The 12,873-nt window shown below is 41.2% G+C and overlaps 1 protein-coding gene across 1 annotated transcript in view; it reads left to right on the forward strand.

Moving 5' to 3' along the window:
- eng (endoglin) overlaps positions 1–12,873 on the forward strand; it is a 58,969-nt gene that overhangs the window by 15,985 nt on the left and 30,111 nt on the right. The window contains exon 3 of the mRNA XM_049604574.1: positions 4,838–4,980. Coding sequence (XP_049460531.1) covers positions 4,838–4,980 — 143 coding nt within the window. The remainder of the gene's footprint in view (positions 1–4,837; positions 4,981–12,873) is intronic.

The raw sequence follows: 12,873 nt of genomic DNA on the forward strand, positions 1-12,873 counted from the left end.
TTCATAGAGGCTCATCACCATCACCAAGTCATTCAAAAAGCACTACAAAAAGAATCATATGCTTACCTTTACTATTTATTTCTCTTAAACATCCAGTAGTACATGGAACCAGCCATCACCTTCCTTTTCACTGCTTCGCTGTTAGTTAATGCTACTTCTAGTTTCAGGGTCTCAGGCATGTTATGTCCACTCACGTTCTCATCTCTCGCCTCTCACGGATTCCCATTTCTCCTCATCATCTTCCCTTTCTCCCAGTATATAGGACTACTGTATACATTTGTTCAATTTCAATCATTTAAGCTATTTAGAATTGGGGGGGACAATTTGTGCTTTTCAGAATTTGGGGGAGACATGTCCCCCCCGTCCCCCTCGGGATCTGCACCCATGCTTCCTTTCCACTGAGAGAAATGGTTTCAGCTTACAAAAATAGACAGGAGGCCTGCGTCACCACGACATGTAGTTACATTTCCCGGGAAGGTGCATGTCAGCCTATGGCATATAGTACAGCATAGGTTCTACATCGACGTAGACCCTTCGCCATAGCTACGGTGTCGATTCCACTAAGAAGTATAAATCCTACTTTACCATTTTTAGCCACCATGTTTGTTGCTTCCATCGTGAAGAGTTACCACCATCATTGATCAATATCCACTCACATTTTGTTTTTACTTCACTGGTAATGTTAAATCAAAAGCACAGGTTTTGGTGTGCAGGTCAAAATGTGACCAAGCAGTGCTCCAAGTAAGTTATTAATACTAAGGTCTGCAGAAACATTGCATGCAATAGTCCAATTTACTCCTCCTCTACTCCTCTCTCTATCTCTTTCACTCAAACACACACACACACCTTGGAGAGCACTGCGAGATCAGTCCTAATTGTCTTTGCCTTTGTCTCAGTCCTTAATCCTGAAAGTTGTGCTACTGTAATGCATAAAGTTGGCAGTTTGCAGGACGGGCCCAGTTCAGATGGCTAATGTATTTTACATGGTTGCCCCACCACCCCACCCCCAACCAAGTATGTCATCATCCATTGAGATGTGTCACTGTGGACATTGTCATATGCCAGTTTGGTAGACAATGCCAAAGACTAATTAAAACAGATTGTAGTTAATTGTAAGCTGATCCCGAGATGCCCTAAAATGGTCACAGTATCAGTGCTGTTTTAATGATAGCTACCATGCACAATTGAACACATGCAACAAACGGATGTCTGTGATTTGTTGAGCTAGTCTCCTATCTTTTTTTCTGGCATGCCCTTGAGGTTAGGCAAGAAAGAGCAGATAGATCATGGACATGGGAAGACACCAGATGGGAATTTTTGTTCTCTTTGTCAGTTGTAGCTCCAGGAAGACTCTGAGGCCAGTTTAAAGTGCATCATATTGTAAGTTATTCATTGCTCCCAGATATTGGCACGGTCCACCAAAATGCGTTTTCTCCAAAAGCTGCTGCACTAACAGCAAATTGGCCATCATTGATTTTGGCTGCACACTCGCTGGTCTTAATTTCATAAGCTTTCGATCTTTAAGTTTGCTATGATATTTTTAATATGTTTCCAGTTAAATAAAAGTGCCTATTAAGTCTGGTAATCTGGCCGTATAGTGTTGTTAATTTGGTAATTAGCCGAAGTCTACTGAGGCATACACATTCATTGATACCTGTTAAATGGAATTTGCAGTAAGAATTAAAGCAAACTCAAGATCAAATCTGATTATAAGTCCTTTTCATGAATTGAGCCCATTTTCTGTCCCTCCTAATGTTCCCTCATGTTTTTTGCTCACATCTCCCCCTCATACCAAACATCTAAATGGAAATCATCAACATCCATAAACATGTCTTCTCATGGAATGGGAAATGGAGGGGACTGATATAAGTAGATGAAGAGGACAGGGAATGGAATGGTTCTTCTATACCTCATTTACCAGCAAACCGCTTAGTGAGGCCACTGGCATTTCCGGGGTCAAGAGGGCAAAATGAATGTTCTTCATATCCTATGGTGACTCGTAAAAAGGAGACCGGTGACACACGCATGTGCGCACACACACTCACACACGCGTGCACAGCCTTACGCAGTCAGTGTGATTTATACCAAGACCTCTCGGGCGACAGTCATGGGCCGTTGACTTTGTCACAGCAGAACAAGAGAGAAATAACTTTATGGATGTGGATAGTGAGCAACAGACATTAACACAGAGGGCCAGAATAACAGGAAACCAGCCTTGACCTCTGGGGTGAGGGAAAGAAAAAAGAGATGGCAAGGGAGCATGGATGGCTCTCCATCTTGATTTGCTGGAAAAGCTGCAGTCCAAAGCTGAGCAGACTAAGAATCAGGGAAGAGGTTTTTCCAGGAACAATACACCCCCTCTCAATCCCGCTGATTAGTACCAAATGTGTCTGTGATTTGACCATAACATACCTCTAAAGGGCATTGGCACTATTTATCACCAACACTGAAAATAAGACTTTAATGGGACACACACAAGAGATGTATTATATCCAAAATTTTCAATAATATGAAGCATCTGATTCAAAAAATGACATAACGATGATCAAATTAAAATAATATCTTATCAGTGGCTCTTTCTCCATCAGTGATATTGCGGGTCAGAGATGTTATGAACAGATGAGTGAATTCAACAAATGACTAAGAGTCCATAATACCAACCTGATTTCATTGTGGGGACAACAAAAGCAGGAGAGAGGGCTGATTATGTTCTAGCTCCCTCTCTTTTTTCTTTGCTGGTTTTCATTGCATTCACCACTTTCTGTCCCATTTTATCTCTATCTCTGTCCATTCTCCTCCACCGCCGGCGATGACATGGCCTCGACCAGAGTCTTTGATTAGCGCTGCCTCTAAATAAGGCACATCCTGTTGACCTTCCAAACTTTGCAATTTCCTTTTAACCCTTTCCTCTCGATTGCTCTGTCTGCACTTGTTTCACTCTGCATCTCCTCTCTGAGGGATTAGGGCTGGCTGGGTAAACAGACCAAATACATCATAAAAATCAGTGGAGCGGTATGTCATGCAGCATTTACTAAATTAGTTGTTTCTGTTATGATATCAGTCTTGCTTGCTTATATGCTTCAGCACCAGCTGTTTGGGGGGGATTGAGGCATGCACACAGTTGTGGATGCTTCCGCACATATTGCTTATATTCATCTCATTTTAGATATGCTTATCTAATGCTTAGGCTGAGGACAGAGTAGCTCTGATGAATCCCAGGGTTTCTAACACCTTAAATTATTTGTGGCGGCTTTCCTCTATCAGCATTTTCCATCACATATTGATTTTTTTTATTTTTTGGAGCTTGAATATTAATTTGGAGCACAGCTGGAATACATTCACTATTTCGTTATTCAGAGCACCACACCCACAGAGCAAAGAACCTACTTTGGGTGAAAGTGAAACTTAACAGTTCATGGATTCATATAGAAATAGAATGCTTTATTTCTCATAACAACAGTGCTCTCACTTAAATTTTGGCCATTGATTTTTCAACCTACTTTAGATTAAACCGGCTGCATTCCCATGAAAACTAGCTTTCATTCGCCTCTGCAGCAGCTACTTGTCTAATCCATCAATAAGATCTGATCAGCTCCATTCTTTTAGAGTTTACACACTCACAAAAACCTCTGAATTCAGACAGGGGGGCACAGAATGATCACAAAAAGACACACACAAAAACCCCCAAAGTTTCCAAACTACATTTGGAACGATGGTCATGCACTGCTTGGACGTAGACGGACAGTATTTTGGGATGACCTGCCATTGCATTGTGTGGACTGGATCCGACTGGAGCTGCAGCCAATAAATACCCGTGACCACTGCAGAGTCATATGTCTCTGGAGTGCATGCTGATTGTAACCTCTCCCATTAAATACAAAAGCCTGACATTAGCAGGTGTTAGTGAGTTTTTTTGTCCAGTGGCAAAATGGCTATAGATTATAATTCTGTGGTAAACACTGTCATCCTATGAGAGCCCACTCCCTTGTGAAGGTAGGTGTGCTGAGGAGTAAATCCAGGTGAGACACTATGTCTGCTATGGTCTGCAAGACTGCAGTGACGCAGAACTCCCACAATGCTCCAGTCAGACCCTTTCATCTCTAATCAGCAAAAGGCGGAGATGAGCCAGGAAAGAGATCCCTGATTGAGTTGGAAAAGGCATCTGACCTTCTACACTATATTCTCCTCTGTTCTTGAGGAAAGAGGAAATTTGCGGGAGAATATTTTGTGCCTGCCAAATTCAGACAGGTTAGAATGTGCACATACTTTAAATGTAACACAATAGAACACACACACATAGCCCAGGTCAAACACCAGGCATTTATACCCAACCTCATCCATGACCGCACAGCCTCGGCTCGATTAATTTAGCCTCCAGAGACACGGATCCCCAGGTTAAACAGCAGGCTCATAGCAGAGAGCAGAGTGAGCGGGCTTGATGAATGACTGCAGCCTGGTAACCTGACACGCCTGATAAACGTGAACCGGCAGATTCGTTTTTAAACAATGTAGTCCTACCCTCGCATTTAACATCCATACTCTGAGATCAGGGAAAAGCTTTCAGAATGACTAATAACAAATTTAGCCCCTTTCAGACAAGGAGTCTGTAACATTGCTGGGTTCATCCATCCTTTAAATAACTGTCTTCATTCATGTGCTGTTCATGTCCAAATGTGACAGGATTGTTGTGGATAGAGCCGTAATCTCGCACTACTTGACATTTCCAGACGAGATAATGCAAGAATTCGGGTATTAATTTTGGAGGCAATGGATTATTTAGTGGCTCTGATTATACGCTGCTGACGCTGCTTAACCATTTGTACTTGATTTCTTTCAGCCTCAAGTCAAACGTGTGATCCAACGGAGGTTAATGACAACCCATGGGTGTACGTGAGCAAGATGCTAATTGGCTGTTGGACCAGCTTCATCACAGAGGACAAGGCAGAGGTCCACATCCTTAACCTGAACTTTGCTGCCACGGTAAGCATGTCAAGGTTACACAAATGAGATGCTGAGGAGCTAGTGCTAATTACGCAAATGCCAAGAAGTGAAGAAATCAGCTAGAAAGCCAGTAAAATGTAAGACGCTATGCTAGTTTAACGGCAATATGTATATATATATATATCTATATATATATATCTATATGAATATATAATGAAAAAAATTCTCCTAACTTCTGTTGTGGCATTAAAAAATCAGCAGGCAACCCACTCAGTACATCAGATGACAATTGCAAAGCTGAACTGTGATAACCTAGCAAGTTAAAATGCAGCACAGTCAGCTCTATAGCTATCTGTCAAGCTGACACCCAGCACTACTTGTCATTGAAAACCAATACCATGGCTTGTCATGGGCATGTTATCATCCACTAATTAATCACTCTTTTCAGCGGACAGTAGCCTACAATATGCCAAGCTCAGTCACACCTAAAATGAAGATGAGTGCAAATCCATGCTCATCTTGTATGCATTTTGCAAATGATAAAATAAGTCACTCATTGTAACAAACAAAAGGAAACAATTTCTCTTCACAGTGGTGAATGTATACATGTAGGCATAAATACTACAGTAAGTAATGGCTGAACTCCATTTAGCTACTTTGGTTTTAGGATCTTGGCATTGTGCTTCCTGGCTCACTGTCACAGCTTACCGGGACAACTGAACAGAGCTCAGTGTTGTTAGTTAAACCTGTGCTTATCGAGCTATGACATGTTCAAATGTCTGCTGTGGAAAAGGCATACATTAGCTGGGATGCCAAGACAACATGGATGACCTGGCAGAGATTGACTGATAGCTCCCCTCTGTATTTTCTGAGGCTAACTGCAAACAAGGAGCAGCTGTGTGGGCAGGTGAATGGGTCATGTGATGAGCTGAGGCAGGAAACTGATGGTTGGCAGGCAGGAGAAAAAATTGGAGGTTTAGAATGACCTAATGGGAGGTTAGTGGGCACAACACAGAGATTAATCGGATAAACTAGAGTCAGAAGAGGCAAGATGAAAAGATGGAGTAACTGATATAGTTGATATGATTTTGGTGATGCACATTTAAAGGGGAACTCGGGCCATTGTTCTGATGGCTCAAAATTCTGAAGCAAAAAATGACCCTTTGGATGGAAAGCCCATTTTACTAAAAGGCTATTATCCCGAAAACAAATGCCCATTGGTCCGAAGTGCCGTTTCTCCGAAAATACACACTCTCAGCAGTTGGGCAACCCAATCACCAGAAAAATGTTTGCATTGTATGTTTCTGCAAACCATGGATACCTTATCTGTCAGCAATGCCGTGGTGAATGTTTGGTTAGGTTTAGGCAGAAAAACCAGTTGGTTATGGTTTGGAAAAGATCATGTTCTGGCTTAAAACACCCATGTTTGGTGGCACCAAGGATGCTTGAAAAGCAGGGATGGGTCAATGAAAAACGCCTGATTCAGTCGCTCAAACGGCACTGAGAAACACAGTGAAGGGTTGATTAAAAACACAGGTGGATCGGTGGTTCAAACCCCGCTGGGAAACCAAAACTAACTGCAGGGAGTGTGTATTTTCAGACTGTGGAGCAATGCGTGGTCATGGGCTGTCGAAGAAATGGGCTTTTGGTCTTTTTGGATTAAGGCTTCGGAATTTTGGCCCATCACAACAATGACACGGCACCAGAAAAATGTACAAAGCCTTTATAGCTTCAGATGGAGCTGTGCAACATCTGATAAATTGCCTCAAGTGATGTCACTTGAGTCAGCGTCGGCTTGACTGTAGCTCGACAGTAGCTTTGACAAGATAAAAATTTGGGGGTTTGGAGTTGGAAATAAATCAGCTTACCACGTGTCTTATCTCTGCTTGAGGCTAGCTGCTGAAGGCTACAAGCTGCTACTAGCATAGCACACCTGAATCTCCACCTTAACTGTCGGCATTTGAGTTGCATTGTTGGTATTGTAGGCCCAGGTTTTTGAGGAAGGAATATGTGGAACCAAAAAAAATGATATCTCTGGCTCGGCTGCATTGATTTTGATCAACTATTAATAACTATCTATTTATAGAGGTGCTATGTTAAAGCGGTGCTCTTTAAGTTTTATTTTGGTAAATATTGTTGTACATTAACATTGTTGTTTCATAAACTCTAACCCAAATGCTGAATCAGATAAGCCCCCAAGTTTTTCTTCCCACACTGTGAAAAATGTAAACACACTCCATGTCCAGCTTTTATCAGCCAGATAACTAGCTAACCCTTAACAGATGTCAGACACGAGAGAGAGTTCCCAACATGCCACATTTGTGTGTTTTTTTTTTTTTTTTTAACACAAAACAGGCTTCTATGACAACCAGCTCTGTAAGTTTGGCTGTGTGCTCAAGAATTCCATTTCCAGTTAAACAAACACGAACCAAAATAATTGCAGATAGTGTATTGTGTCATTTTGATCGCAAAACTTTTAGCTTAGTCGACACCGGAAAGAACCTCCAGAAAACTTTTAATCTATATGTTGTTATTGCTGTGCCAGACTCCATTTTTCACTGTCCAACATTGTCGGTCAGCTCACATTAGTCATTTCTTTATCAGCGTGCTCTGTTTGTTTGCTTCTTCTGTTTGTTCTCACTTAGACTTCTTTATGTAGTACTTTCACATAACTTGTGTTAAGCAACTGCTGTTTATTTATTGTCTCTTCTTATTTTTCACTCCGTTGGCCATTCTTTCTCATTTGGTAGTGATTATGAGGAGGGAAGCAGATGTGCTATGTGCAGTCTAGCTGGGGCACCAATGCAGGATGGTGCAATACAACAGACTGTCCTCATTCACTGTTAGCACTTATGCCTACAAAAAGTAACGTACTATATCTCGCAAATAACCCACATAGTCATGAGCCAGGAGGCTGTGATCATGTGACCTATGTGCTGCAGGCTGTATTCCATCATATGACAAGAGCAAAGGAGGAAGTTGTTGTATAAAGAGCGTGAAAGTCTGCGTAGGGAGGAAGGTCAGAGTGGTGGACAGGTCAAACACAAGTCTTTGACCCGAGGTTCGTGTCCTGTATGAAACCAAAAGTCAGTGTTGGGTTATTTTAAGTTAAGTATTCAAGCAGGCTGTTCTCATGCACCATCCGCACGTATATCTATGAAAAGTAATGCACCGAAATTCATATAGGTATCCTACATAATCATGAGCCATTCATTTGTGTATAACCTTCAAATCTGGGAAGCTGTGATTGTGTAACCAATGTGCTGACTGGAGTAAAGAAGGAAGCAGTCCCTACAAGGAGACAGGTTTAGATGGTGGACAGGTTACAAAACATAGGACTTTCCCCCTGAGGACTGATGTTCTAAACCATATGACACCAAATGAACTTTGAGTTATTTTAAGGTACAGCATCGTCATGTTTCTTTTCCTAAACCTAACCTATGTAACTACACTTGCCTAAACTGAAGTTATGTAACTTCACGTTAAATATGCAACTTTACCTTGGTCTCTGACATCATTCGTGTGGCCCTAAGGCAGGATTTATACTTCTGCATTGAATCTATGCCGTACCTATGCCGTAAGCTCTGCATCGACATAGAGCCTACGCCGTACCCTAGGCCGTAGCCTGATCTGCACCTCCCCAGAAATGTAACTACACGTCACAGAGACGCAGACCTCCTGTCTATTTTTGTAAGCTGAAATAATTTCCTTCAGTGGAAACTTTGTTTACTTTAATTTGACAGATAAGAAACAATAAATTGTGAAAACAGTAAAGCCTCCACAAAAAATAGCATTTTATGTCTTGTGTGTGATTTAACCTGGCTTCATATGAGCAGAGGAAATCTCACCTTGTTGCTAGGCTAATTTATACAATGTAAAATGCCATAGGCTTGTGCTAAAAACATTAGCATGTTGTATTCTTGGGGAAAATATGTTCAGCAAGAGACAAATGCTTTGTCTGTGAATGAAGTTATAGCAAAGCCGATTTGTGTATTCGTGTTTGATATTGTTGCTATTTAGCCATGTTTAATGTGTGTTTACAGCACTTCACAGAAACCTCCACTGCTGACTAGTGTTTTGGAGGTGTAACTGCAGATGACACAGACACACCACTGCACAAGTAAGATGCTCACAATGGCGCAGGCCACGTGTGTACGGTATAGGGTCTGCGACACAGGTATAAACCCCCCATAATTCAAAGGATATCATTTGAACCTTTATATGAGGATACATTGAAGTAATCACCTCATCACGTACTTAACGTATTTAATGCAACGTTACAACATGACGTGACAAAACAATCGAATCTGGGCTTCATCGCGTATGTTAGGCACATAACATGGCAACGACCAACCACGTTTCTTTTTGTAATTCCTATTTTATAAGATATCATACAGACTGTTGTATGGGATGTGTTGAATATAATGCTTAAATGCCTAAATCCATCACCTCTATAAAAATTAATAACAGCACTCAAGGTCTTTTCCCTTCAGTTGCCTCAGGGAAAGTTATAGAGAATCATGCTTTAATTTTCTCTTCAGGGAAACCTTCAACAGTGAGATAAGCTGATTTATACAGCATGAGAGCTTTCCCTTTGGAATTCATTCTTTTGGATTTGACGTTTGAGGATACTGAAGTTTAGTCTTTATGTTCCACAAAGACAACATACAGTAAGTCTCTTACCAGTGAAGCTGATTAACCTCACAGATGCCCAGGTGTAAGATATGTGTTTCCTTACTTAGTTTTGTTCTAAGTAACTGTGCAAACGTTGTGCAAGCAGGTGATAGTCTTTGCCAAAACAAGGCTGGTTTATTGGCAGAAATGTTGCTGAACTTTTTTGCCAAGTCTTTATTCTTTCTTCCATTTGATGGACTGCAATGTTGCAGCAATATTTAATGGACTTGCAATCAAAAGAAAAAAAGCTGTTTGATGACAAAACAGATTTAAAGCATATTAGGAGGGAACTGCCTCTCTCGGGCATCTTATTAGGCCTGAAGAGTAAAACCAGACCCATTATGCTGTGTGTGAGAAAAAGAACATTTCTTAGAAAACAAAGTTAGAGTTTGTCCAAATGATGTTGTAAGATGTCTTACAAAATATTATAAATTGGTGCGGGGTTTGTGGGAGTTGACAAAAGGAATTTGGCTCGGGATCTGTTGTGATGCAATGGACGTTGTACAGAGTTTGCATATCCTGTTTTCTTGTGGGACTACGAGTAGATGTTTTATCAAGTGAAAGAAGAAAATGGACATAAGATCTACTAACACAGAGCCCTTATCTGCTCTCGACTGTCTGTTTAGAGCAGATTTTTCTTGTAAACACTGAGGAAGGGTAACGTCTTCATCTCTTGCCAAACTGTCCAGTCAAAAAGGAGGTTTGCTCTTGCCTCCTCCTTTCTTTGTCCTTTCAGTTTTCTTATCACCTTCTTCCCCATCTCTTTTGTGTTTCATACTGATTTACAACCTGCCAGAGACGGTTGACTCTCACAGTTTGACCGCACAAAGAATTATAGAGGGAGCATCAAGGGGCTGCATAGGCCAGGAGAATTCATGGGGAGGAGTTGCTTGCATAGGGCCCATTGATGTCACACGCTGGCTTGGGTAGTCGGGGGCTTTGGCACGAAGCCGAGACTACACCAACGGAGCCAATTCAAGTTAACAGAGAGAGCCAAAAGAATAACTGGAAACTGCATCAGCAAAGGCCCTTCAAAAAATGCTCTCGAGAAAAAAAAAGAAAAGTCCGAAAAGGAAAACAATTGTATCTTGAAAGCGCAGGAAGAAAAGTAGAAAGGTGAGTGATCAGGGTCAGCAACAGTCCTGATTCAGAGTTCAAAATGAAAGAATGAAAGTCACAAAAGGATGAAGGAGGGGAAGCTAGACAGAGAGACAATGAAGCTCATTAGAAAAGAGTATTTAAGGAAAACACCGCTGAGTTATCTCTGTATGAAGCACAATGAACTCCACAGGAAATGCCATTCATTCATTTACTGTATGTGCCACGCGATTCAGGTAAAAAATAAGTGGCTCTTCTGGGAAGACGTTGTGTTACTGCAAGTCTCAGACTATATCTACAGTAACTCCCTCTTATGTTCCCTCTGTCTTCAGAACAATCAAGCTATATTCTTTTTATGATTAAGAAATCCAAAATCTGAAAGTGTCTCATCAAAATGTCTTCAAAAAACAACAACAACAGAAAGCAAGGCAACGTGTCTTAAAAGTCCAATGTGTGATAGAGGGATGTATTAGCAGAAATGGAATATAATAAGAGAAGTATGTTTTCTTTGGTGTTTCATCACCCCAAAATAGGAATAGTTGTGTTTTAGCTACCTTAGAATGAGCTGTTTATGTCTGCATAGGGAGCTGGTCCTTGTCCACGGAGATCGCTGTGTTGCACTGCCATGTTTCTACAGTAGCCTAAAATGGACATACCAAATGCTGGTTGCAGACAGGGCCTTTGCTTTTTTGCACCAGCCCCCATAGTTAGTTGTGCCTTCTCTACGAGCTGAAAGAGTTGGGAAAACATTGATTTTCAAAGTGAATTATGCAGTGTTTTTACTGGTTTAAATCACCAGGTCAGTTTGTTTTAAGGAGGGGAAGACCTCTGGGGATAATTTGGCTTCTGGTAAAAACCTCCTGAACATCTTGATCTTAAAGTATCAGACAGAAAAAGTGAGCACACAAGTTATCAGAGACAAAGGGTGACAACACATTAGCAGGTGCTGGGCTAGCGGTGTGTGCTTAAATGCATTGGGGAAACACAGATTTGTAATGTGAAACTGCTTTATTCAGTGTTTGTTTTTTTCTGGACAGTGCACAGGATCCATACTAAAAATGTACGTACAGACAAAAGCCAAAAATGGCGTACACCAAAAAATATTTAACAATTTCTACAATTTCTTCCACCTCACCATCTGCATTGCTAATTTTCTGTCTCCAGCATGGGTCAAAATTTTATAGATCACAACTTTTCCAGGGGAAGTGGTGCACGCTATTTTCAGGCCCCATTTTGTGCGTAGGCAGTGTTTATAAATGAGACCCCTGGTTCGTTTGTATTGGGGAGGAAGAGACCTCTGCAGGTAATTCGGCTTCCAGTAAAATCCTCCTGAACAATTAATAACTATTAGTTCACGATCGGCACACAGGAAAAGTTTCAGCTGGTTGCAATCTGCAATCCCCACCACTAGATGCCACTAAATCCAACACACTGCTCCTTTAACAGATGATCCAGAGTCCTGATTAGTTCAGTGTCAACTGTCATTTTGATTTCACCTGAGATTTCAGTGCCCCCTTTGGCCAATTAGATCAAAAGAAGAGACTGAACACATTCATGAGGTGCAGCAGCCATTATGTAAAAGCCACTCTGTACAAGACATCTGTGATATGGTGTGTGTTTGTGTGGGCTGACAGATCCTTCTATGCATTGCGCTCAGCGTGCGAGCCTCTCTTTCAAACGCATCTGTGTTTTGCTCAAAGGCAATTTGTTGATGGTCTCCTCAGACCTAATTTGCTCTGCACGGGTCTGAAAATTTCCATAGCTCAGGCCTGAGCTCATCACAATTCTCTTGGATCAAGCTCTGGCAATATCAGGTAGCAAGTAAATGAATTTAATATTAGGGATTCACACTGTTTCCCCAGCATGCTCATTGTCTCCCCAGCAGGCCCAGCTCTGAAAACAATCTACCTTCAAATAAACAGAATAAAGTATTTGGTGTCAAAAGGCATCGCAGATGGATGAAAGCAGAAATTTGTATTTATGAATGCTAAATTCCCACAAATGCCTCACACTGAAAAGATATTTCCAAGGTTCTTTTCAAGCTGTTGTTCATTTCTAATGCATTGAGTCATAAAATTGAGCCGATTTCAAATCCATGACTCTTTCACTTTTCTAAATGCAATTATCTCAGGGCCATTACAGAAGTAAAAGTAATTAGGA

The sequence above is a fragment of the Epinephelus fuscoguttatus genome, linkage group LG18, assembly GCF_011397635.1.
Source record: "Epinephelus fuscoguttatus linkage group LG18, E.fuscoguttatus.final_Chr_v1".
NCBI classification, from domain to species: Eukaryota; Metazoa; Chordata; class Actinopteri; order Perciformes; family Serranidae; genus Epinephelus; species Epinephelus fuscoguttatus.